General features: G+C 34.7%; 3 protein-coding genes across 7 annotated transcripts; all 3 read left to right on the top strand.

The window, feature by feature from the left end:
• LOC109351201 (coatomer subunit beta'-2-like) lies at positions 718-12,371 on the top strand. Of its 4 annotated transcripts, none has more exons than XR_002108198.1 (26): positions 718-820; positions 1,039-1,059; positions 1,212-1,273; positions 1,534-1,588; positions 4,112-4,148; positions 4,279-4,604; positions 4,641-4,772; positions 4,880-5,028; positions 5,528-5,596; positions 5,752-5,902; positions 6,005-6,070; positions 6,675-6,863; positions 7,261-7,401; positions 7,487-7,561; positions 7,688-7,864; positions 7,980-8,071; positions 8,158-8,274; positions 8,689-8,803; positions 8,949-9,020; positions 9,396-9,592; positions 9,693-9,786; positions 9,975-10,081; positions 10,204-10,336; positions 10,493-10,693; positions 11,443-11,508; positions 12,020-12,353. XR_002108198.1 is itself a non-coding variant. In XM_019592585.1 (26 exons), the coding sequence occupies exons 1-25, from the start codon at positions 818-820 to the stop codon at positions 11,460-11,462; spliced, it is 2,751 nt and encodes a 916-aa protein (XP_019448130.1). In that variant the 5' UTR covers positions 718-817; the 3' UTR covers positions 11,463-11,508; positions 12,020-12,371. The 4 variants fall into 4 exon arrangements, 2 of the variants coding, with proteins under 2 accessions (XP_019448130.1, XP_019448131.1); XR_002108197.1 differs by having other exon boundaries at positions 10,493-10,718; XM_019592585.1 differs by having other exon boundaries at positions 10,493-10,643; positions 12,020-12,371.
• Positions 13,806-16,947, top strand: LOC109351204 (nuclear pore complex protein NUP50A-like). The gene is made up of 2 exons (XM_019592590.1): positions 13,806-13,949; positions 15,272-16,947. Exon 2 carries the CDS (start codon positions 15,337-15,339, stop codon positions 16,630-16,632), a length of 1,296 nt encoding a protein of 431 aa, XP_019448135.1. The 5' UTR covers positions 13,806-13,949; positions 15,272-15,336; the 3' UTR covers positions 16,633-16,947.
• On the top strand, positions 18,094-25,417 carry LOC109351203 (uncharacterized protein DDB_G0283697-like). 2 transcript variants are annotated; one of them, XM_019592589.1, is made up of 12 exons: positions 18,094-18,951; positions 19,390-19,492; positions 19,576-19,790; positions 19,896-20,674; positions 20,980-21,091; positions 23,412-23,534; positions 24,026-24,067; positions 24,174-24,224; positions 24,428-24,497; positions 24,574-24,650; positions 24,978-25,065; positions 25,158-25,417. In XM_019592589.1, exons 1-9 carry the CDS (start codon positions 18,461-18,463, stop codon positions 24,453-24,455), a joined length of 1,944 nt encoding a protein of 647 aa, XP_019448134.1. In that variant the 5' UTR covers positions 18,094-18,460; the 3' UTR covers positions 24,456-24,497; positions 24,574-24,650; positions 24,978-25,065; positions 25,158-25,417. The 2 variants fall into 2 exon arrangements, with proteins under 2 accessions (XP_019448134.1, XP_019448133.1); XM_019592588.1 differs by having other exon boundaries at positions 18,095-18,951; positions 24,026-24,072; positions 24,179-24,224.

Here is a 27,326-nt window from a genome sequence, read left to right as displayed (position 1 = left end):
ATCAATTTCTTTTTCTGTTTATAATTATCTTCTACCTTATGAACTCTTTGATTGATGCATGAAGCATATTTGCCATTAAGATTCTCTTAACCACTCTACCTTGAATATTTCATTGTTTAGACATATTTGGGCTATATACTATAGCATACTAGTTAAAAGTTATACAATATTATTACTAATAATAAACACATTTGAGCTACCAAAATCACATCAATCTTTGATCAAAAAATTTCTCTTGCTAAACACTAACCAAATGTCCAAATCCCAGTTCAAATTCCATACTTTATAATATCTTTAATTATTTATGTCTTAAATAATGACTTATAAAACGAAAAATAGATATATGAAAGTTGAATGATGCACACAAGTATTAAAAACAATTACCATTATACTCTTTAATTAATACTTGCTATATTAACAATCGGAGAAAAAAGATGTATATAGACGTTGTAAGAGTTTTTTATACTGATATTGTATCATCCACTATTTATTTTCAATTATTATTGACTCTTTAAAAATAATAATTCAAATGAAAGATGTATGATGCATTAACCGTGTATATATCTTTACACTCACATACATAAATATTACACTCTAACAATTTAGATGACGTTTAAAATGGGACTAACTTTCATCATTGTTCCCACTTTCCATTAGTGGCATTTTCGTAATCTCACTATAGTATATACACTGCACTATCTTACAAATACAAAAAAGAACCTCTCTCTCTCTTTGGGCTCGTGGAATTCGGATTCTGATCTACAACGATTGATTTCGATTTCTCGATCAACACTACTTCATTCTCCAATCTTCTACAATGGTGAGCTTCCTCTTTGTTCTATTACTTTCGTAACCTTAGATCTGGTCTGAATTCGCTTCCATTTCATGATCTTCGAATTTCAAACGATTTTATACATATAACTCCAAATTCGAGCCTCTCAATTTTGCGTAGTTAGTTTTTACGGTTTCAGTTTCGATGTGATCTAATGTGGAATCGTGCATTAACGTTTCTTTGTTTCTTTTTACTTGCATTTGCAGCCTCTCAGACTCGATATCAAGGTACTGTTGTTTTTCTATGTTGATTCAATGTTTGTTTGTGTTTAGTTGCCGAGAAATGTTATTGTAGATTAGATTTCTCGGAAACTAAGCGTACTGTGGATGTTTAACTTTCAAGCTACTTAATCTAACGTTTTATTGTAATGTATGATCAGCGAAAGCTTGCACAAAGATCAGAAAGAGTAAAATCTGTGGATCTGCATCCAACTGAACCATGGTAATGTCTTATCCATTGCTTCGTTATTTCTGGAATTCATTTATGATATAAGTTAATCTTATTGTTGAGAATATCTGCCATTGCGTTCATCACTCAAGATTTCTCAAGTGCGCCTGGCATGATTGATAGTGATTTTTGTTATATGAAGCATTGTAGTTACTTTTGGATTATTTAGTTTCTTTGAGGATTAGATAGATTGGGTGAATAGTTTATACTTAGATGTTTTGATGACCTGTGTGATTTGACCTTTGTTAATGCAGGATTCTGGCAAGTTTGTACTCTGGGACTGTATGTATCTGGAACTACCAATCTCAGGTATGCAATTATATACAATTGAGATTAAGATGATGTAGATTGTTATAAACGAACTTTGTCTCATTGTGCAATGCAATGATGGATACCTATATATTGGTACTTAAGTCAGACACAGGTGTTTGTTGATTGATCTCCAAACAAGCCACCTTTTGCATGGTGCCTATATGTAACGAGCTGCTGAATAACGAATAGAGGGACCTATTTATTAATGGTTTCCTTCAAATTTCAAGCAGCTATATGATTAATTGAATGTACTGTATGCAGTTAGGAGAGGTTTGTCTCAATCATAGTTACTTGATACACGGTTCTCTTTGGTAGGGATACTGGTAGGGGGCTATACTACTATGTTAAATATATGGTACGTGTAGCTTAGTTGTAGCGACTCAATGGAACAAATGACCATAAGTCCCTGAGGTCATGGATTCGAGTCGCAGGAGGCTCCCTTTAGGGGGAATAAAATATTGCATAATGAATTTAAGCTAATAGGTGGCACACTCAGTGAATTCATGGTGAATTACATGTCATGGCTGGGGTGTTACACGTTAGGTGCGTACTTAGTTGGTACGTTTTATGGATTCGCGGTACATTCTAAATATATGTTCTGAATCGCAAAAGAGTAATATTGAATACTATTTGTATATATTAATAATATGCACAGAAATATTTCCTTAAATATTTTTAAGTAGATAAACCTTGTTTTACCTAGGCTAGAAGAAGTAAGAGAGAAGATAAAGGATAACAGAGAAAGAGAGAGAGAAAATTGATCTAATTTTATTGAATTGAAGAATGAATTAATTAGTTACAGTAGTTTAGCCTTTCCGATTGTATAGAGGTTTAGAAATCTTACAAGGGAAGCTACAATAGGACTATAGGAGGTAACTTGCTGAGCATGTTACCTCCTCTAACTAACCCACTAATAACAGAAAGGTAACTGCCAGTGACAACTGTCACTGCAATTACCACTTTATATCCCTAAGTCACTGCTCTTGATTCTTATTCTCTAATATTTTGCGTGTCTATTCAGTACTACTAGTAACTAACTTAGCTACTATTCTTTTGTAAATTTTATCTATTTATTCAAAGCTAAGTGAAAGAGGGCTTTAATGCTCCTTGATTTTCAGAAACTACAGTATTAGGTCCTCAAAAGTTGATACAATAGTAATAGCTGGCACCTAACTTTACTTCCTTTTTCCAATACACTTCATCTTTTTCGCTGCTTTATCTATTTACTGCTGAGTTGCAGCAACCCCAATTTTACTGTTACACATGGCTGAAAGTGGGTTGCTAAAGGGCGGCCCAGTGCACGAAGCTTCCACTTAGTGGGGTCAGGGGATGGTGGATGTATGCAGCCTTATCCCCGCAAGTGGAGAGGCTGTTGTTTTCAGAAAATTGATACACGAACGGAGGAGAACCGGTATGCAAAAGAACCGCAAATTGGTACGCTGAACCAATTTGTGGTTCTCTAGGGAAGTGGGTGAATTATGTTTCTCTGGTCTCACTACATGGAACAAATATTAAACCAAATCTACAAATAAATTTGCAGTTGTTGTACTAAAGGGCTCTCCAGTGATCTTTTATGTGGTAGCATGGTTAGAAATTATTTATACTATGAAGCACGGGTACTTCATAATATGTGCTATACCTGTGTCAGGTACGTACCCAATACTGATGCCGTACCAAAGTTGGATTCTTGATAATTAGTTTGCATTGTATTTGCAATCACTAACCCCAAAGTAAAATATATTTTCTCCACTTTTCCCCGGAACCATGAAGTGGTATGCTGCCTATAATATATATATATATATATATATATTGTGTGTGTGTTTATATAAAATATTGTATGAATCTATGAGATGATATAAATTTTTTATATGTATGCTATGTCAGATCCTACTGTTCCTCTATCTTATTTTCTATAACAAGCCATATCACCGTACTTGTGTTGTATCCGATACTTTTACCTGTATCCGTGCATTGTTGATATTACACTGTTTCTACTTAAAAGTTGATAGAAAATGGGAGCTGCATGAAATTTTTATCCTGCTATGCAAATTGATGAATAAGCTGCGTTTTTCATTTATCTAAGTACATAATTTAAATGACCTTCCAAAATTGTGTAATGGAAGTCCAACAACCGTCCTTCTAAAGTGAAATTCATAGTCTTGGAGCCTGTATATTGGGAGAGTAATTTTAGATTATATTCCTTGCTTATGAATGTTTTCCATCTCTATGCTTTTTGTTTGTTGAGCTCTTTGAGGCTCATTTTCATAGATCAGTAAATTGTGATAAATTGCATATGTTACAATCAGCATTTGGCTTAGAAGAATTTTAATTTGGTTAGTGACTTGTACCTTCTGCAAGTTGTACCTCACAGTTTCTATCCGTAAATTGGTTTTAAGAGATGATAGCTTCCAACTCATATCTCTATATTTCACAAGCCTTTTACTTTAAATGGGGTATTTTTTTTATTTCTATGGGGATTTTCTTGTGTAATTAAAACTAATTTATTCGATGCCTTTTCAGATCATGGCCAAATCTTTTGAGGTTACAGAGTTACCAGGTAGATAAACCATTATTTGTCTGTTTGTTTTCATATTTGCCACTTGATGCATTTGCTTGAAGGCATAATTTTCTTTGGATGTTTTCTTACTTACATGTCCACTGGGTATTATACAACATGGATTTTGCAGTGAGGTCAGCCAAGTTTATTGCACGCAAACAGTGGGTTGTTGCTGGCGCAGATGATTTGTTTATTCGTGTATATAATTACAACACAATGGATAAAGTCAAAGTATTTGAGGCACATACAGATTACATTAGATGTGTGGCAGTTCATCCTACCCTTCCTTATGTGCTGTCATCATCTGATGATATGCTCATAAAGCTTTGGGATTGGGAAAAAGGCTGGGTTTGTACCCAGATATTTGAGGGACATTCTCATTATGTCATGCAAGTGATATTCAATCCTAAAGACACCAACACCTTTGCTAGTGCATCTCTTGACCGCACCATAAAGGTAAGTAATGCATTAATGCTTCTGTTATCTTTCCAGATTTGGAATCTTGGCTCTCCTGACCCTAATTTTACATTGGATGCCCATCAAAAAGGAGTGAATTGTGTTGATTACTTTACAGGTGGTGACAAACCTTATCTCATTACTGGTTCTGATGATCACACTGCCAAGGTTTGTTTCAATGTTTATTTTCACTGTCTTTTCCTTTACTTATTTGCCCATATGTGGTGATTTGTATATATGAATAGGAATAACATGGGTAAAAACCTATGAAACAGGTGTGGGATTATCAGACCAAAAGTTGTGTCCAGACTCTAGAAGGTCACACACACAATGTATCAGCGGTATGCTTTCATCCTGAACTTCCAATAATCATTACTGGTTCTGAGGATGGTACAGTACGCATATGGCACTCTACGACTTATAGGTAATTTGAGCTGCAAAGATTATTGACTTGTGAGCTTTATTTTATCTTTATGCCTATTCTCTTTAGCACATCCTGTTGCCTTTTCTCCCGTTATTATCATTCTTTATAGGAACTCGAATAATTTGACTGTGGTTTTGACCTTTGATCTTTTAGAATGGGACCTTGTACTGATATGCCTTATTTGCTTTTTGAACATTTTCTGATATAATATATTATATTTGACTTATTAATTCACATTTCTTTTTTCACTGTAAATAGTAGAATTTATTTATTTTTGTGACTATAATGTCTTGATTTGATATAAAAGTAAGATAGGGTTATGATTGAATCTTTGACAGACTACACATTGTCTAATGTCCATATCATCTCTTCCAAAAAAAAAAAATTCACTGTTTCACCTTTTGAGATTTTGCCACAGTTGGGTGGGAGTATATTTGAGACTATGAGTATAAATTAACTTGCTAATTCACTGTTTCATGGTGGTTTAATGTGCTTGCAGGCTTGAGAATACATTGAACTATGCTCTTGAAAGAGTATGGGCTATTGGATACTTGAAGGGTTCACGTCGGTGAGTTATTTTTGATAAAAGTGCTGCAAATAATTTTGAGTCCCATATTTTTTGGCCCTTGAGTGAGACAATAGTCTAAAATTCTGCCTGAATAATGAAGTCTTCTTATATTCACCCATCCCTCGTGACTTAATTATGAAAATATCTCTCTGTAGGGTTGTGATTGGCTATGACGAAGGAACAATTATGGTCAAACTTGGTCGAGAAGTGCCTGTGGCGAGCATGGACAACAGTGGGAAAATTATTTGGGCTAAGCATAATGAAATTCAGACTGTCAATATAAAGACTGTAGGAGCAGATGTGGAGGTATGGACTCAACTATACTCTTTCATTTGCTGTATAATCTGCAAGCAAAAAGCATAGGGTTCTTTTTCTTATAGTGATGTATGCAAGTTCGATGTTTCTTAGGTTGCTGATGGAGAAAGATTACCTTTGGCTGTTAAGGAGTTGGGCACCTGTGATCTCTACCCACAAGTGAGTTAATAACTTAATATCCATTTTCTTTATGTTGCATTCTTTAGCATGTCTTTTTTATTTGTTGTATTTTTTATTTTTTATAATTTGTGCTACCATTGTGCATCCCTTTACAGGGTTTAGAAGTCTGGCATATGTATGTTAGTTATCAAATCAGACTTTTGGTGCATTCATCTTGAGTTCTTTATGCACCATTTTTCACATATTTCTTGAACCCTGCCTGAGTTTTTATTGTATATGTATGCAAAGAGCTTGTCAGTGCATTATAGGGTCAAATTGGTCATCTGGCCATTCTCTTCTAGATTTTATGTACAATTTTAGTATATGGATCTTATTGTGTGATGTTAGACGTTAAATATGGATCATATTGTGTGATGTTAGATGTTAAAATTCAGAAGTTAATTTGAGGAAACTGTGTTTTGTAGAACTTAGATATCTATTAGACTAAAACTATGTAATGTAGCCACATTAGTCAGTAGCTCTGCACTATTTTTGTAGTCTATAATCTATATCGAAAGAAGGGAGTTTTATAATAGTCTGTAATCTATGTATCTGTTTCATCTATGGTAGTTGATTTCTGATTTAATTTATTTATTGTCTTCAGAATTTAAAGCACAATCCCAATGGGAGATTTGTTGTTGTATGTGGAGATGGTGAGTATATTATATACACTGCTTTGGCATGGAGAAATAGGTCATTTGGTTCGGCATTGGAATTTGTTTGGTCTTCGGATGGAGAATATGCTATCAGAGAAAGTACATCAAAGATTAAAATTTTCAGCAAAAATTTCCAGGTTTGCACTTTTTTCATAAGAAAGACTTATTTACTCTTTAACCTTGTACTTTGTTTGATGAAAGTGTTAATGAGAACCAACATGGTATTGCTATTTCTTAAAGGGTAAATTAGGTCCTGCTGTTCTTGTACTGTTTATGACAAGGAGTCTGTAATATAAGACTTTCCTGGCTATAGTTTTCTCAAGGAAAATCATCACGTTTATACAAGTGATTGACAAATGTGCTCCAAGGCCAATGGCAAGACATCTTTACATTTTATTTTTGTTTACTGCCTCGTTTGGCTCCCACTTTCGGAAGTTCTAAAAAATTTAATCCTCTCATTGTTTTAGTTGTTTTCTAAATATGATAACGTTTTTTGCAAAAATTTAATTGGAGTTTAAATAATGGTTATTTCAGGAAAAGAGGAGTGTTCGACCAACATTTTCAGCTGAACGAATTTTCGGTGGCACTTTACTGGCAATGTGCTCAAATGATTTCATCTGTTTTTATGATTGGGCTGAATGCAGGTTGATCTATCGCATTGATGTCAATGTGAAAGTAAGTTTCTTTGATTAGGTGATATCTACTTTTCTTCTTCTTTTCTTTGTATCCCTTATTTTTTATTTAAATATTTTGGTGCCAGAACCTCTACTGGGCTGATAGTGGTGATCTTGTAACAATTGCAAGTGATACATCATTCTACATCCTGAAGTATAATGTAAGGATCCACGTAAACTTAATCTGTTTCCTATATTTATTGGCTTTCTCTAAAGAACATTCTTTCCTCCCTATAGTTTTATTCTGAATGAATACTTGGTAGACATTTTAACTTCCTTTGTTGCAGCGTGATGTTGTTGCATCACATGTAGACAGTGGAAGACCTGTAGATGAGGAAGGTGTTGAAGATGCTTTTGAGCTCCTTCATGAAATGAATGAACGTGTTAGGACAGGCATCTGGGTTGGGGATTGTTTTATCTACAACAATTCCTCTTGGAGACTTAATTACTGTGTTGGTGGTGAGGTATTAAGTTATTAACGCTTCTCCCTTCTAAATTTAAGAAGAACTTACTCATAATTCATTTATTGAAGTACAAGGAGCACGTGCAACCTTTTGATGGATAATACTATGAATTTAGGTAACTACAATGTTTCATTTGGACCGCCCCATGTACTTGTTGGGATATCTTGCGAACCAAAGTCGAGTTTATTTGATTGACAAAGAGTTTAAGTAAGTGAAATCTTTGATTGGATTATTTAAAGTTTTGAATTGCTATATTATTGGCTAATTTTGTTTTTATTGATTGTTTCTCTCAGTGTTATTGGATACACACTGCTTTTAAGCTTGATTGAGTACAAGACACTTGTGATGCGTGGTGATTTAGAAAGGGCAAATGATCTTCTGCCATCAATTCCTAAAGAGCATCACAACAGGTAGCGGTTACCTTATGTTACATAAGAAAATGATTATTTTCCTTTCATCATGTATAAATATGTTTAGAAGGTTTGTTGGTAAAAGAATCATACTTCACAAAATTATGTATTTTATCCTGTGTTATGATCCCAAACCATAGAATCTTTTACACACATAATCTTGTGTGAATAGTTGCTACATTTATTATGAACTTTGTAGTTTCTTATTACTTGTCCATCATTGATCTTTGCTTGTCATGCTTTTATGACACTGATGCATTCTCTTGTATGAATAACCTTTGTCTGTCACTTTGATTTAGATCTGGTACTTTATTTATTCAAACATTAGAAGAGTTCATATTTCAGATCTAAAGTTTGGTGATTGGTGCTCATAGGTTATCTGCATCCTAATTAAAATACTTTATTTTATGCTAGTGTGGCTCGTTTCCTGGAATCACGAGGGATGGTAGAGGAAGCTCTTGAAGTAGCAACTGACCCTGACTACAGATTTGATCTAGCAATACAGCTTGCAAGATTAGATGTTGCAAAGGTATGTTCATGTAATATGTCTATGTGGAGATAATACCGGCCTAGTAAAAGTTGATGACTTCGGTATCTAATTTTCTCCGTCTCTCTTCTTAGCTTGATTTGTCATTTCATATATCTTGAGTAATATTCATTCCCTTTCCTTTCAGATTATTGCAGTAGAAGTGCAGAGTGAGTCTAAATGGAAGCAGTTGGGAGAATTAGCCATGTCTAGTGGAAAGGTGTTTTTTTTTATGTTATCTGAATCTTCAACCTAAGTGATTCCTCTGATCCATATCATAGAGTTTGCCAATGTTTTATGTTGGTTATTGACTACTTAACACAATCTTCACCTTTTATGTGCTGCTGGATGTGACCATGTTCACATGATGTATATAGGCCCTATTGATGCTTTTGAGATGCAAGAGGCTATTCCGGTTTTAGTTATGGGAAGATTAAGATAGCCTGGTTGAATGTTAGAACTTAGAGGTTGTGTTTAGAAACTGATTCTAATGTATTATTAGGATATTAAATGTTTTATTTTATTTATTTTCTTGTCAGAAAAGTAATGATTGTGGCATTGTTATCCCAGCTCACTGTATTTTCTGTTCTTGCAGTTGGCAATGGCCGAGGAATGTTTAGAGCGCGCAAAGGATTTCAGTGGGTTGTTACTGCTATATTCTTCTTTAGGAGATGCTGAAGGAATATCAAAACTTGCAACCCTTGCTAAGGAGCAAGGGAAGAACAACGTCTCATTCCTTTGTTTATTTATGTTGGGCAAACTTGAAGACTGCCTTCAACTGTTGGTAGAAAGGTAATATTCTACACCTGGGATCTTTTCCTTCATGACATTGCTGGCAGGGGGGTTGATTAAGCTGTAGTTATATATTATCACTGAGTTATGCTTTTTGCAGCAATCGAATTCCGGAGGCAGCTTTAATGGCTCGATCTTATCTCCCAAGCAAGGTCTCAGAGATAGTAGCAATATGGAGAAAAGATCTTAATAAGGTAATTTCTTAGTCAGATATATAGTACTCACCAATGGTGGAACTTGATATTTATTTTGAGAGCATGATATAACTGGTAGGAACTTTCATCTCATTCATAGCCTTGTCCTAGTATTCTTATCAAGTTGACAAATGGCTTTTGGATTGAGTTGATTATATGTTTCTTATAATTGTTTGATATCTGTGCAGGTTAATCCAAAAGCTGCCGAGTCGTTGGCTGATCCTGAGGAATATCCTAATCTGTTTGAAGACTGGCAAGTTGCACTTGCTGTTGAATCTAAAGCTGCGGAATCAAGGTCCGTGTGGAAAGTGCAGATTTTTTTGCATGTTTCTTTCATCATTGCTCATTTGCTTGTCTGTGTATAAAACATCTCCAAGAAATGTTGACTAATTCTTTAATTTTGATCTTTTATTTTAGGTATGTTTACCCACCTGCAGAGCAGTACATCAACCATGCTGACAAATCACATGCCACCCTTGTTGAAGTTTTCAGAAACATGCAGATTGAAGAAGGAGAGGAGCCTCTTGATATTGGGGACTCTAATTACGAGGTATTCTGAATACAGGGCTAACAAAAGTTGACAAAAAAGTTCTCATAAACTACATAGTTTAATTTGTTTCTCTTCCACAGAAAGAATTACCTCACTAAATCTTTTGTGGTGGTGTTACACTGTTGCTATATGTATTTTTTTGTCTTTTTGTTGCAGTTGACTGAGGAAAATGGAGAAGAGGACTATACAGAGGCACAAGAGGAACCAAATGGAGAGGAAGGAAGCTTAGAGGAGGCAGTTGTAGTGGATTCTGATTCTACAGAGGGTGCAGTACTCGTTAATAGTAACGAGGCTGACGAAGAGTGGGGTACGAATAATGAAGGAGCCCCGTCAGCCTAAAAGCAATTGGTTGGGGTGGTGTGAAAATCGTAATTATGTTCTGGTGATTAATTGTTACCGAAGTGCCATTTCTAACTCCATTTTGTCAACTGTCTGAATTTTTTTTATTGGTGAATACAACTGACTGTTTTTACTATAACTATTTATACCATCTGAGCCCTACCAATTCTAATTGCTTTGACTTTTTAGTTTATCATACACCACAATTGGGCTGTATATTTGAGAACCTGGGAGGAAATTATTACATATCCATTGTCAGTAGTAAGCAGTTGCCCAAATCTCACAAACCCTGATATATTTTCTCTTTTTTCATTATATCGGGCTTGGGAGTCTGTATCATTTCTTTCCTTCATTGCACACCCTGCTGTAGTTTATTAACTTGCCCTATGAAATATTCTGGATATAGTAATGCAAAGTGTTTCCTCTAGAATCTGCCTGTTGTGACATATGATAATGAGGATAATATCACCAAACTGTTTCTAGGTACATTTATCTTGAAGTTATATGAACGACCATTGAGCTTGGCTTATTGATTACTATTTGTGCCCCTTGAAATATTAATATTGTAAATACCTGGCTTTCTGAATTCACACTTGGCAAAACCTTTTATTTGTTATATAATTGCTTGATTGGTCTCTTTAATTTGCAAGATCGTGTACTCTCTATATTGTTTACCTCAATTGTGAATGTCACATCAACATAGCTGTTTCCTTTCTAAATTTGGTTTGGTTGGTTATTAGTCCTCAAATATTCTTCTTTGTTTACAGTGCTAGCACCACATCACTAGGTCCCATCAAGACAATCGGTTCCGGCTTTGGGGATAATCATTTGAGGTCAGGATCATACTTCGACTTCACATCAGCTTCAAATACTGTCTGGCCTTGCATTTGTATTAAACCCAATTGTTAAAATCAGTACTTCAGTAGTCAGGACTGTTTAGCGAATTTACAAACAAATATATTTCGTCTAGCAAAACAAAGTCATAATTTTAACCTACTAACCTGGTTTTGCTATTATGAAATGATTTCATTACCATGTTCAGATTACTATTTTTGGTTTCATAAAACCACTTTTTCATATAATTTGGATCCTAGCATAGATGAATAGTGTTGTTTATGCAATGCATGTTTTTTATGAAGATATAGATCCCACTTGAGCATCACCTGAATATTTCTGCATTGCATGTTTTTTATGGTTATGCATAGGGGTCAGAGTTTCTTGTCAAGATGAATATTCCATGATCTAATCTCCTTGATTGATATTGTATTGGTATTGCTTATTAAGTAATATTACATTTATAATCGACTTTTTTATCGGTTACATTTTCTATAATTTAAAATGCAGGTCAACTCTATGGGACATGAAGAGATTCTGTGGACTGGTTGTTTCTGTTTCCTGGTATTGTGGTTTCGTAGTGCCCTGAATTTTGTCATATTGCCCTTAGTACAACAATATTCTTAGGGTCAGTTAGGTACAATTTACCAGAGTTTAATATCACATTCTTTGAGGCTTTCCTCTATATATTTGTGCTACTGTGAATGTAGAAAAGCTAAACAAGATATGTTTGCCTGGTTTAAATTTAGACAGTTTTTTCTTCTTGTTTTACTTTGAAGTCTTTATATTTCCTTGAATTGTAAACATGGATTGGTTAATAGAGAAAATAATGATTGTTCCCAAATGCTGATTTTGTTGACAAGATGCTCTCCTAAGTTCTTCTACTTCCCATGTTTATGCAACCAGTATTTATACAAAGGCGTATTACCTTTTTCCATGAACTACATGCATTCATAGATCGGCGAACTATAGACATAGAACATAGTCCGATAATGTTTGATTGTCTTTATTGTAAAGGATCATACTTGAGGGTTCATCCTATGATTAATTAAACTGGAGATGGATATGAGTTTTAGTTGTCATTTGAGGATTTCATGGAATTTGTAGTGTTTAGTTGAGGAACAAAGGATTCTAGTATTAATAAGGATGATAAGTAATATTTGTGGCTCTTAAGAATAACAAAATCAATGAGTAGGTAAACGGATTACACAGAAAACAGATGAATAAGCTATAATCAGATGATAAAAGGTGAGAAATTATGTATGGACCTGAGGATCCAGTATTTTATTGAAGTCTAATCATGTGAGAGAAGACGGTGAAAGGAAAAAAGTTCAATACCTATCACTTTTCTATATGTATATTTGATAATTGATATTATTATCCCTAGTTCAAATGGAAGAATTGGAGTTATTCGTAATTACGAATATTCAATTTGATCCAATGTAACACAATATCATTAAAAAATTATATTCTTGGAAATTTTATTTTAATGTTACACATGCATTTAACATCGTATTCATGTAACATTTTGTAGATATGTGTTGGATACCTCATCGACATTATCCGAATTGAATTTTATATCCTAAATTAATTTGACACATGCATCCACTATCACAGCTTGGATGTTTAGTTGATATCCTAAATTAGTGTGGACACGTCTAAAACACTTTATAATAGATAATATTTTCTAAGTAATCAACAATACAAGTTTAGAAGATATGTAGTATGAATGGATAAATTTTGTTAAACAATGATATCTTTCTAAAATTTAAATTACCTTTATATATCATTGTAATCATAAAAATGTAAAAGTAATATTTCTAATTTATGTATTATTTTTCTCATGTTAAATAATTTTAAATTATGTATATTCTCCAAAGAAAAATCATCTTTCTACCAAATATTAAATGCAGCTATATTCCTAGATGATGCAAAGATGTGATCATGTGAAAACAAGAGAGTTGTTAATATTGATAAATAAAAAATTAAAAGTAAGAAACATGTGATTTTATCTATTTAATTTTTTCTCTCCATATTTTCATTAAATTATGTAGTATAATATTTAAAAAAAGTTGTACTACTAAGAGTATTTTCTTACTTCTGGATAAGAAATTAATCGTTTTTAAGCTCGTGACCGTTGATCTCAATTAGCATCACTAGCGAAAATCAAACCATCCAACCTTATATTACTAACTTAATGGATTCTTGTTTCTTTTCTAACAAAAAAAAAATAGAAAAACAAGTGCAATAAAGGGAATATCTCTTAAATAAAAAATGAAAATAAAGAAGAAAAGAAACAGTGTTAGTGGTGCCAGGTGTGTGAATATATTAATCTTGTTCCTCTTTTCACTCTCCATCGTGTTAGGGTTTCCACTCTTCACCCCAAACACTTCGTCAATTCGAAAACGTTATCGAACCAATTATCGTTCCTTATTTACATGTAACTATTCTCAATACTCATTTTAATATTTTATTTTTTCTTACTCAACTTAGATTCTTATGCTTTAAATTCTCAGAAACAAATTCATATTAATTTCGCTACATAGGTTTATGAGAGTTATAGTTCTATCCTTTAGTTGTTTAATCTCGCTTTTATTTTATTGTTTGGGCCTATATATGCAGATAAATAAGGTTTCAGATAATTTTATTTAGGGTTTTATAAGATTGAAATCTCGAGCTGGATTTCTAGTATATGAAAGTATGATATTTAAGAAATTGTTCTCTGTTTAGGCTTAAAAGGAAGTGATTCTCATAAGTGATTTTGGCGAAAGTGATTTTTGAGGAGCTGAAAATATTGCTTCTCAAAAAATCTGATTTAGGTTTTTTTTTCCACCCTCTCTATATGTACAAGCCCAGCAAAACGTGCGTGTTAATTTCAAATGTGGTTTTTTCAATCAAATAATCATTTTTTGTGTAAAAAAAACTTGAGCATGCTCTTTATCAGTGCGTTAGTTATTTATCATAAAGTATTCAGATAGAATTCAAGCTCGTTAGAACCAAACAACACATTAGCAATTTAATACTTTCGAATAATTGAACAACTTCCTGTGATATATTGCATCTTTTGTCACCAGATGTCTAGATTGATATTTTCATCTGGTTGTTACTAGTTCATGTGTAATGTCATGCTTAGAATGCTTCTTTGAGCTATCTTTTTTTTAATTGTGCTGTATGGGATCTAATTACTCTAAGCTACAAATAGTGTAAGCTGATGTACATAGCATGTTATCATGGATAGGTCCGGGTGTTTACCAGGCTTTCATAGGTAGCGGTTGGTGTGTGCATAGGACAGAGCGGAATCAAAACGTCACATTCTATTCGTGTTTACTAGGATTTCCATAGGTAGAAATCTTGTTTTTGTTTGTTTTATCCCATTCTAACTGTTAGAAAGTACGTCCCACATCGCCTACCTTGGGAATGGTTTAAATACTTGTTGGGCTACTCCTCTCATTGCCAATTGGTTTTGAGATGGAACACGTGTACCAAAAAATTACCAGTTAGTCTGTTGGTTGCTTCATGTTTGATGGATTTATGGTCATAGCTGTGATTTTTTCGGGTGGTATTTTCCTAATATCTTGTAAATCTGCAATAATGTTTAACATGTTATGAGATTTTTTAGCTTGTTTGTGTGACTTTGTAATTCACTAATTTGTAATACACACTATGTCATTATTCAGATGGCTTGTGTTATTCTTGTTGCTCTGAATTTTTTCTACTCCATTTGTGGAGAAAAGAATGTGAATCTTACTTCTTTGGTTGCAGCTATTGCTGTACTGCACCTGGTTAAATAGGAGCTTTTAGGTTGTTGTTTATTCATCCTTTATTCAATGGCGGATGCTGAGAATGCAGTTCAATCTTCAAAGAAAAGGGCTGCTGGAAGGGAGCTGACTCGAGATACTCCTATTGATGATGAAGAAGATTCTCCTGAACTTGAGACCGGCACTTTTAAGAAAGCCAGTGATGAGATTCTGGCAACCAGAAGAATAGTCAAAGTTCGTCGCCAAACGACTAGTTCTGCTCCTAACCCTTTTGCCGGAATTCGCTTGGTTGCTCCTACTGGATCCAGTGCTAATCCTGCTGAGGCTACTACTGAAGTACAATCAGCTGTTGAGAACACTGTTGCGGATGATTCAAAAGGAAATGATGGTATTACTAAGGATTCTGAGGAAGCTAAAGATGGGGAGACTAAGCAGTCTGAAAGCAAAACTGGCGTGGTGGAGGATAAATCTGCTGCAAATAAGGAGGCTGCAGATGAGGAGCGTACTGCAGAAAAGGAGAGCACCGGTGACAAATCTGAGGTAGATAAAGAACAAAGTAAGAATGTAACTGAAAATGAAAATGAGGGTAAGAAGGATGCTGCTCATGAGAGTGCTGATGAGGAAAATAAAGGAGACATCAAGGATGACAATGTTTCTGAAAATGATAATAAGAAAGAAAACACTGACAATGTGGATGAGAAAGTTGAAAGTGGTGAACCAAGTGCTGAAGTTGGCAATTTGAAGTCATTTCAACAGCATTCAAGTAGCCAAAATGCCTTCACAGGTCTTGCTGGAACTGGATCTTCTGTTCCATTTTCCTTTGGGTCCATTTCAAATGACAAGCCTTTTGGTCTGGGTTTATCCACTAATGGAACTTCTGTTTTTGGGGCATCTGGGTCCTCTGCTGTCTTTAAGAGTGAGGGAAGTGGTGTCACAGCGCTGCAGGAGGTTGTAGTTGAAACTGGTGAAGAAAATGAGAAAGTAGTTTTCAATGCAGATTCAATATTGTTTGAATTTGTTGATGGAAGTTGGAAGGAAAGAGGGAAAGGAGAATTGAAGGTCAATGTTTCAAGTGAAACAGAAAAGGCCAGGCTTCTCATGAGGTCTAAGGGGAACTATAGATTGATTTTGAATGCACGTCTTTACCCGGACATGAAGCTCACCGCTATGGAGAAAAAGGGCGTTACGTTTGCTTGCATCAATAGTGCCACAGAAGAGAATAGAGGTCTTTCAACATTTGCCTTGAAGTTCAAGGATGGGTCCATAGTGGAGGAGTTTAAAGCTGCTGTTTCGGCACACAAGGGCGAGACATCATCAACAGTTACCAAGACTCCTGAAAATTCTCCAAAGGCTACAAATGAGTGAGAAAATGTTTCCAACAAAGTCTATCTTGTTAGATGTTATTTAACAAAGAAAATTTTCTCTTCTGAAGTTATTTTGGTGTTGTATGGCAGAGTCTATTATAGTTAATTAGTTTTACTTCAAGAGTCAAGTCTCCAAACGATGATGGGTCTTAATTTTGGATAATCTTGAATTTATATTCCACAATCGTAGCTCTTTGAATACTGCGTTGTTCCACACTGCTGTTATTTTCTTGTGCCTGTAATTTTGTCAAATTCCAATGTCTTATGGATGGAATGTTCAATGTTATTTTGTTACAAAAATGTTTCTTGTATCCCATTTGGTGTTTTATTTTTATGCTAACTTTATTTGTTTAATATGACTTATTTTTTTGTATAGATTATTTTCAACATATAACAAAAGTGGGAATAAAATTTCTTCGTAAACTATGTTCTAATATTGATTAAATGGAGAAGTGTGAAAAAGTGGAATATATTTTCTGTCCCTACTTACCTTAAAATATTTAATTATTAAACTTCGAATTTAAATATATATTTTTCAATCAATTATATCGTGTGTTACACTTTTGGTTCCATGAATGTGAAAAAGAATAGAAAAAAGAGAAGTATAATAATTATAAAATAGAAAAAAAAAGTATAATATAATTGAATGTGAATATGAATTTTATATCTTCATTCAGAGAGGTGAATATGTTTTTCATGATAGCAAGCATTAATGCATATTGTCATGAAACTTCATAGAATTGTATCATGCTCCTCAAATTCAGGAAGACCAACATTTTTTAACTCACACACCCGGGTTCCATGCAGCTTATAATGAAACCTTACATTGAACTTTGATCATGTCATACAAATAGGTGAAGAGAGGAATGAGTGAAAATGAGATTTAATTCTAATGTCATATAAGCTAAGATTGATAAAAAATAATTAACAATTATCTTTTAAATTTGGTTGAGTTTTCTTCAACCAATCACAATTTATTACATATGAAGTGATAATTTAGTTGTGCTCCTAATTCTTATATAAGTATTGACTTGCCAGCTAGTACCTTTTTTTTTAATAGGGATCGCAAATACTTTTATTACTTCATATTTTTAATGACAAATATGTTATTTTATTAAACACTTACCTTTCTATTAATAGAGAATAGTCACACTCTTTTTTTTTTGTTGGTATGGGTAAATCCATTACCACTTGCAAAATTGATACAAGATTGTTTTTTTAGATTATAACTAAGTTATACGATTATATAAACCTATTGTTTTGTATTAGTTTGTAAAGTAGTTTAGTTTTTTAAAAAAAACTCAATATAAATAAAATATAAGACGAAAAAAATGTGAAATTGAAAATAACAATCCGAAGTCCAAACCAATCACCGACTCTAAATACTAAAATCCGGAACCGACTTTGAATTTCCTTAAATACCCTCTCACTCATCGTATAATTTCTCCATATACCCTTTTTCTTTTTAGAGTCTTGTTCCTCCTTCACTTTCAAATTCCACAACTGAAACAAAAACAAAAACAAAACAAAAAACAAAATCTCCCAAAATTATCTATCTAGGGTTTCATCTCTCACTCCCAACAACATCATCATAATAATAATAACCCTATTTCCCTTCTCCTTTCAATTTAGCGTATTTCTTATTCATACTTGCATATTTGTAACCCTAATTCGTAACCCTCGTTAAATGTGATTATATTAGTATCTGGGCATCGATAAAGTTTGATTTTTTTGTTCTGTTTGTGCGTGTTTTCGTGGTTAGGATTTGATTGAGAAGTTTTTGCTTAATTGGTTGAATTTGTGTTTGGTTTTGTGAGGGATTTAGATTGATGGGTAGTAGTGTGGTTGAAGAAGAGGATGTTGAGTATGAGAGTGATCCTGAAGATGCTAAGAGATCGTTGGCAATGCGGAGAAGGCGCGAGGCCAGTGATGATGAAGAAGCTGAAGGAGAAGATGGTGATGGAAGGGATAATATTTCAGATCCTGGTGTGATTCGTTCTGATGATTCTGAAGATGAAGGTGGTGTCGCGGATTATGATGATGAGGAAGAAGAAGAATTGGAAGAGGAAGATGAAGTAGAGGTATATGAGGAGAGAAGTGTTGAGGAGGATGGTGGGGTTGGGAATGGTGCTGTGGTAATGATGAAGAATTCTGATGCTGCTGATGTCAATACACATTTAGAAGAAGAAGAAGAAGAAGAAAATTCGGGGAAGAAAGATGGTGAAGAGAAGAAGGAGAATGAGCCATTTGCTGTGCCTACTGCTGGAGCTTTTTATATGCACGACGACCGATTCAGAGACAATGCTGGTGCTCGTAACAGGTATCTTTACTGTTGCATTTTGCATAATAAGTAATATGAAGGTAGTGTTTTTGGTAGACAAGTTAGAACGAGACGAATCAAAATATACGGATTCTTTTTTATGTTTGGCAATTTCTTTTATTAATAGGATACAATGGTGTATGTGAGTTAGAATGTGGGACATCTTGGTTCTCCCAAAAATGGAACTGAAGTGAATGTTATAGGACACTATGTACCATCGTGTCGTGTACATACACTATGTACCATCCATCGTGTCGTGTACATACGCTATGTACCATCCATCGTGTCGTGTACATACGCTACGTACCATCGTGTCGTGTACATACGCTACGTACCATCGTGTCGTGTACATACACTAGAGACTACTATAGTTTTACATGGTTGATATTTACGTTAACCATAAATTACATAGCCTTCCCCCTTCCTTTTCTTTTTCAGGCGGATGAATGGTGGAAGGAGACTGTGGGAGTCCAAAGATGAAAGAAAATGGGGACATGATAAGTTTGATGAGATGACTTTGCAAGAAAGGCACTACAAAGAGGTGATAGTCTTGTAACAATGCAATACTATTAACCTTTATTTTTTTTTCAAGTGGTACCTTTCTGATAATTGTTTAAAATATAGGGAAGGAGACCTTCTAGAGGTAATTATCGAGGAGGCCGTGGCAGAACTCGAGCTGTTGATCGTGGAGGATATGCAAGAGGACACAGAACAGGATATGATAACAGTGGCAGTCAAGGTCAGGTCCCTAAGGTTGTTGTTCGAGGTAGAGGGCCGCGAAGGTACGAGCCCGCTAATAAGAAAAGCAACGGTCCAGCATTCCAGATGCAAAATAAACAGTGAGTGCATACTTTGTGTTTTACGAGATAAGATTAGATTAGTTGGACAAATGCAACCAATATATGTCAAGGCTTTCTGATAATTATTTTCTTGTCTTTTACAAGATCTTTGGAGTCTCTTGAGAAAACCTCACATGTTAGCTCAGGGAGAATTTTCGAACCCGCCTCCACTTCAGAATCTGATCCCGCGCCTGCTAAGAAACAAGTGTCTTCAAATTTGAACTATGCATCTCCCCCCTTTTACCCTTCAGGATCTTCCAACAAAGAGATTAATCTGACTCCAAAAAGGGATGTCCAAACTGGAACCACAAGCAAGAACTTTCTCCCTACCAATGAGGGTTTTTCAGTTCAACAAAACAATGCCTCGCTTCGGGGAAAGAATGTTGTTGATTCTATCAGCATGGACAAGCTGTATATTGACGACTCTGTCAATCCATCTGCCGGAAAGCCTATGAACAATTTGCAATCTTCTGGAGTTAATCCTTCTCACTCTCCTCATCTAAGGGCTCGTGGAAGGGGTGGAGTAATCCCTGCACACATGAATTATCAGCCAGCTACTTCACATACCCGAGTGAACAGAACTGCTCCTACTCAGCTCCATGCTGCTCAGAGAAGTTCTGTGCCAGGTCGAACTTCATCTTCTGTACAAGCCCCTGCACCACAGCTGGGTCATCGACCTGGTAGTGGATCTCAATCTTCATCTCCTACAAAAACAGATCCTGGAGAAATTGATACCACATCAGAATCAGGTAAATTAAAAGGCACATTGGTTGGAAAGGGAAGAGGAGCTTCCTATGGTAGTGGAAGGGGCTTTGTTTATGGTGGAGCTATGGGCAGTATGGGTGGTAGTCATGGAGATCAGAACTTCCCAGCCTTCTTACCAGGTTAGTTTTACTTAGCTATTTTCCATTTAAGTATCAACCTTACTGACAGGAAATTTTGGATCCAATATACAAATTGCAACTTCAAACCTCTCTCTTCTGTCGTCGGAATTCATGCACCAAGTTTAATTTGTAAACATGTGAAAAGTCAACTGTTTATCTTATTTTTTGTGATAGAGATTTTGGTACCAAGTTCTTTTGATTTATCAGCAGCCCTTGGTTTTCTTGTGATTTTACAATGTATGTCTGTTCAGAAAAGATTTAAGTTTTTAAATGTCTGACTTTCAATCGGCTCTGGTGTGGCACAGTTATGCAATTTGGAGGGCAGCATCCTGGTGGCATGGGAGTTCCTGCTGTTGGCATGGCATTCCCTGGATATGTTCAGCCTCAACATGGTTTAGGAAGTTCTGAAATGACATGGTACATATATTCTTCTGAATTTTGTATGATGCTGGATAATGTTTGAAGAGCTAATTAGGTGGCTATTCTGTGAGTTTACATGTTTGAAACGTCCTCCCACTGTGTGTATATGGTTGCCACTTGCAAATATCTTCGAGAAATACGAATATGACAATAAATCATGATCACAAAATGATTCCATCGTGTCGTGTACATACGCTACGTACCATCGTGTCGTGTACATACACTAGAGACTACTATAGTTTTACATGGTTGATATTTACGTTAACCATAAATTACATAGCCTTCCCCCTTCCTTTTCTTTTTCAGGCGGATGAATGGTGGAAGGAGACTGTGGGAGTCCAAAGATGAAAGAAAATGGGGACATGATAAGTTTGATGAGATGACTTTGCAAGAAAGGCACTACAAAGAGGTGATAGTCTTGTAACAATGCAATACTATTAACCTTTATTTTTTTTTCAAGTGGTACCTTTCTGATAATTGTTTAAAATATAGGGAAGGAGACCTTCTAGAGGTAATTATCGAGGAGGCCGTGGCAGAACTCGAGCTGTTGATCGTGGAGGATATGCAAGAGGACACAGAACAGGATATGATAACAGTGGCAGTCAAGGTCAGGTCCCTAAGGTTGTTGTTCGAGGTAGAGGGCCGCGAAGGTACGAGCCCGCTAATAAGAAAAGCAACGGTCCAGCATTCCAGATGCAAAATAAACAGTGAGTGCATACTTTGTGTTTTACGAGATAAGATTAGATTAGTTGGACAAATGCAACCAATATATGTCAAGGCTTTCTGATAATTATTTTCTTGTCTTTTACAAGATCTTTGGAGTCTCTTGAGAAAACCTCACATGTTAGCTCAGGGAGAATTTTCGAACCCGCCTCCACTTCAGAATCTGATCCCGCGCCTGCTAAGAAACAAGTGTCTTCAAATTTGAACTATGCATCTCCCCCCTTTTACCCTTCAGGATCTTCCAACAAAGAGATTAATCTGACTCCAAAAAGGGATGTCCAAACTGGAACCACAAGCAAGAACTTTCTCCCTACCAATGAGGGTTTTTCAGTTCAACAAAACAATGCCTCGCTTCGGGGAAAGAATGTTGTTGATTCTATCAGCATGGACAAGCTGTATATTGACGACTCTGTCAATCCATCTGCCGGAAAGCCTATGAACAATTTGCAATCTTCTGGAGTTAATCCTTCTCACTCTCCTCATCTAAGGGCTCGTGGAAGGGGTGGAGTAATCCCTGCACACATGAATTATCAGCCAGCTACTTCACATACCCGAGTGAACAGAACTGCTCCTACTCAGCTCCATGCTGCTCAGAGAAGTTCTGTGCCAGGTCGAACTTCATCTTCTGTACAAGCCCCTGCACCACAGCTGGGTCATCGACCTGGTAGTGGATCTCAATCTTCATCTCCTACAAAAACAGATCCTGGAGAAATTGATACCACATCAGAATCAGGTAAATTAAAAGGCACATTGGTTGGAAAGGGAAGAGGAGCTTCCTATGGTAGTGGAAGGGGCTTTGTTTATGGTGGAGCTATGGGCAGTATGGGTGGTAGTCATGGAGATCAGAACTTCCCAGCCTTCTTACCAGGTTAGTTTTACTTAGCTATTTTCCATTTAAGTATCAACCTTACTGACAGGAAATTTTGGATCCAATATACAAATTGCAACTTCAAACCTCTCTCTTCTGTCGTCGGAATTCATGCACCAAGTTTAATTTGTAAACATGTGAAAAGTCAACTGTTTATCTTATTTTTTGTGATAGAGATTTTGGTACCAAGTTCTTTTGATTTATCAGCAGCCCTTGGTTTTCTTGTGATTTTACAATGTATGTCTGTTCAGAAAAGATTTAAGTTTTTAAATGTCTGACTTTCAATCGGCTCTGGTGTGGCACAGTTATGCAATTTGGAGGGCAGCATCCTGGTGGCATGGGAGTTCCTGCTGTTGGCATGGCATTCCCTGGATATGTTCAGCCTCAACATGGTTTAGGAAGTTCTGAAATGACATGGTACATATATTCTTCTGAATTTTGTATGATGCTGGATAATGTTTGAAGAGCTAATTAGGTGGCTATTCTGTGAGTTTACATGTTTGAAACGTCCTCCCACTGTGTGTATATGGTTGCCACTTGCAAATATCTTCGAGAAATACGAATATGACAATAAATCATGATCACAAAATGATTTGAGAAGGATAGCATCCATTCTTTGTTAACTGATTTCAACCACTTTTAATTTAAAAAACCCTACTTTTATTCCTTGTAGTTCCCTTTTATTAGAACACTTTCTAATCTAACTACATCCTTCTATGGTTCTAGGCTTCCAGTTTTGGCTGGTGCTGCAGGAGCCTTAGGGGCTTCATACTGTCCACCCTACCTCACTGTTGATGGTGCTTACCATGCTCGACAATCTGGACAGACATCTACACCTGGTTCTGCAAGGTTGGTATTTTCATAACGTTGATATGATCACATTCTTATCTTTCTTTGACTTGTGTTCTGCTCCATGTTTTTGATTTAAAACAGTTCTTTGAACACTTTGCACCCTGGCATGAAGCATATAGTGGTCAGATATATGTGATCATGAATTATTTTTGTTGATCATTGTTGTTTGGTGTTTACTGCATTTTGTGGTATTTTTATCAATAGATGCATATCTAACATGTTCATATTGATTCTCGTATATGTTGATCTCCATGTTTGGCTAATGAAGCATGTCATGAACATTGCTATTCATATTCTATTTCATTAAATAGGGTGGCATAGTGCACTAGGCTCCCATCTAGTGGGGTCTAGGGTTATATTTTATTTCAATGGGGTGAAAATATTTAATGAAGTAGCTTCTTATACTTTTCTTGCTTCCATGTTAGCTTTCATGCTGCTGTAGCTTTTTGATGGTTTAGTAATTTGTTTTTGTTATTGAATCTCTGTAGCAAGGAGAATAATGCTAATGATGAATTGAAGCCCCCACAGAAACCTGGTAAGACATTGATAATCCTTTCCATTGATATTTTCTTACCTGTTGCCTTTGGTTGTATATATGTAATGCTATTAAATTATCATTTGGAATTTTGATTTGTGTGCAGAGCCTGTAAGTGATGAGCTTGGACAGCGGCAAAATAAGCCCCGCAGGCAAGTTGAATTGCAAAAAAATACAAAAATATTTGTCATTTCAATGATTGTTTTGACCATGGTTCTGCCTGCCTACTTCACTGGTCTTTTTTTTTTGGATTTGAGAGGTTGTTTAATGGTGGTGGGTGTGCACCTATTGATACCTATTGGCATGATTTCTAATTGTGGCTCATAATCCAAATGAATGGTTATGTTCTATGCAGATATTCAGAGATGAATTTTGGGCAGTGACGTATTATGTAGCATGCTGCTTGTTTGAATAAGAAGAAAAAGGTTTATATTTCTTTATCAATGTTTTATCTGTGTTTATTTTGTACAATTTTGTAAGTTTTTGTGATTTTTGTTACAGGCCTTTCTCCTTGCCCTTTGTTCTCCGGCGCTTTTGTTCTGGAGTACTTGGGTTGCAACAGATTTAAAAAAAAAAAGGTAACTACCGAACTCAAATTCTCTAGAATGTTAGAGTTGTTGTATGATTGAGATATATCCTCTCCATTTTACTCCTTGGATTTCAAAAACAGAAACACCATACAGCAGTTAGATTTGAGGATTATATAGGATCTGTCTGGTTTAAGAAAATATTTTTTGTTTTCATTAATAATTAACAAGGTCATATACTGTACTTGTTAATAAAAACAAAAAACAATGTTTTTCTTGAACCAAACAAGCCCTTATTTTTTTGTTCAATTTTATCCTGTTTTTTGTTCATTGGGCATTATATGCTCACATACATTTCTTTCATTTTCTTGTGTGCAGTTATATAACACCTGTTCATGCTGTTCTGCTCCCATAATAAAGTCATTGCAGCTTGATAGGTGGTAGTTGCTTGTGTAATAATTGTGCGGTAAGATTGTTGTTGTAACCATAACTATAATTTGCCATTCTTATCTATAATTGGTGCTTAGGAAATCATAGTAGTTGTTGGTTTGTTTCCAGGTTTTTCACTTGCAGTTTGCTTTTTAGTGAAAGGAAAAACAATGGATATGAGGAAAAACAATGATAATTGTGCAGCAACTAATTGCTTGTGGAGTTAAAAATTTCTGATGTAAAATAAGTGGTTTTCTTGTCTATGGACTTATGTGGTTAAATTATTTAGTTTCTGAAGCATATTTATGTATCAATTCAAAGTTCCTTTATTGACTGATGAGTAGTTTTGCTTTGAAGTTGTTTATTTAGCCTTTTGAGACTTGAGTTGAGATACTATTATTTGTGTTATCAAAGAGAAGCTATTATATTTACCAAGTGTGTAAGTTTGGTATTCCATGCCCAGATTTAACAGTCATCTAACCTAGTAGTGTAAGTCACTGTTAGGTTTTCAAAAGAACGATCAAAAGATCAATGATTCGATTACTGTAAATCACGCACCTTCAAAATGGGTTAGTTTTTTTACTTATAGGATAAAAGATATCTTTAGTAGTATAAAAAATATATTATTCAACATGGGTTTTTTCTAATATGTGTTGTATGACTCATTTTAAATAAATGAATTACTATAAGTTACGCACCTTCAAAAGAGATTAGTTTTTTACTTAATGTTTGCCTCTATGAAGTAAATTGCACGATAGAAGTTGTTTGATTCCCGAGCAAAATATCAAAATTTTAGTAACTTGTAATGATGTTTGAGGTAAGAAACGTCTATTTGTTTCAGAAAAAGAACAAATATAATTAATTAGATTCCTCCTTTTCATATAGTTTAATTCACGTGAGGGAAAACACAAAGATTGGATTGTATGAGTCTCTAATCATTTAATACATCCAAAGTAGGCCAGTATTTATATTCTGCTAAGATTGGATAAGATGAGTCTCATCAATTATCATTGGAAAAATGTCTTAATAGCTTTAAGAGGAAAAAGCTGCTCATGGTGGCCAGCAATGAAATATTTAAATAGCAAAGTTCTTAATGAAATAATTTTGTATTGTGTCATTCATATTTCTGGATTTTTGTTCTTAAATAAGAACAATTTTTGGTTGATTTTAGTCCAGGGAAAGTAATGAAAGATATAAATGTTGTGGGACTTAAATAAAAATAAGAATATGTTTGTCAATGTGGAGAAAATGTATATGTTGTTTTTATTTCATGGAAGTTGTATTAAAATATAAAATAATGTGTGAAGATTTTGTTTGCCGTATAAATAAAATGTAACTCTGTTTAGACAAGAAATAGGTGGTGGTTTTATTGCCTCTCTCAGTTGAAACTTGTTTTGGTGTTTATAGTTTCGATATTTGATAATAAAGCTTCTTTGAGTAAGCTACTATCTCAGTGTTTGTAGTTTTGTTTTAGTTTTTTTTTCCAGCACCAGAAGTAGAATATATCTCTGTGTACATTAATAACAAAACAGTTTTAGAAACATTTCTTATTATAATTTTGAAGTAAGTGGACAAAACTGCATTCCCATCATTGCTACTGTACCTAACAACTGTGCCGTTACACTACCGTCAAATGACTGTTTCAACCTCTACGGTATTTTCGATAAATAATAAACATTATAATAAAGCTAAACATATTTTATTTCCACATCTTCATAGTTTCATCTTTTAATGGAACATGTACATGAATAAATTAATTTAAGCCTATAACAGGCAACACCAGGAATGACAAAAAAAAAAAAATTGGATGAGAAAATATCATAATAGATACCCGTAATAATAACTTATGTGTATGAGTGAGTTTTATGTACCGCCCCACGATCGTAACAAATTTATATATTTGATTTTAATTACATTTTTATATATATTTATTATTATTTTAAAATTATATATCATATATTTTATTATTATTTTATAATAAATTACACATATGATTATGATTATAAATTTTTTATATAAATATAATATTATTATCATGTAATAATTATTTTTAATATTAATTATTATAAAATATGTAAATATGTAATTAAAACTGTAAACTCGTTAAGTATTCGTAAATACCTGCAACTCGCACGAGTACCCACAAATATTACGGGTTTGGGAATGAGAAAGCATTATCCACACTCGCCTAAGTCTGTTGCCATCTCTATACAATTTTTTATTATACAGATATTTTCTCACATTTTTTGGTAAGAAATTAATCATTTTTAGATGTATGAATGTTCATTCTATTAGTAT

Source organism: Lupinus angustifolius, chromosome LG06, assembly GCF_001865875.1.
Source record: "Lupinus angustifolius cultivar Tanjil chromosome LG06, LupAngTanjil_v1.0, whole genome shotgun sequence".
Lineage (NCBI taxonomy): Eukaryota > Viridiplantae > Streptophyta > Magnoliopsida > Fabales > Fabaceae > Lupinus > Lupinus angustifolius.
Note: the sequence above shows the minus strand (reverse complement) of the source record. Positions and strands in the feature narration are given on the sequence as shown.

Bases quoted from the DNA above. Each gene is read 5' to 3' on its own strand.
- LOC109351201 (XM_019592585.1), top strand. The intron at 5,903-6,004 runs GTATGGACTCAA...GATGTTTCTTAG, and splicing joins CTGTAGGAGCAGATGTGGAG to GTTGCTGATGGAGAAAGATT. The intron at 8,072-8,157 runs GTAAGTGAAATC...TGTTTCTCTCAG, and splicing joins TTGATTGACAAAGAGTTTAA to TGTTATTGGATACACACTGC.
- LOC109351204 (XM_019592590.1), top strand. From the start codon at position 15,337: ATGGCGGATGCTGAGAATGCAGTTCAATCTTCAAAGAAAAGGGCTGCT.
- LOC109351203 (XM_019592589.1), top strand. From the start codon at position 18,461: ATGGGTAGTAGTGTGGTTGAAGAAGAGGATGTTGAGTATGAGAGTGAT. The intron at 19,791-19,895 runs GTGAGTGCATAC...GTCTTTTACAAG, and splicing joins TTCCAGATGCAAAATAAACA to ATCTTTGGAGTCTCTTGAGA. The intron at 21,092-23,411 runs GTACATATATTC...CTATGGTTCTAG, and splicing joins GGAAGTTCTGAAATGACATG to GCTTCCAGTTTTGGCTGGTG.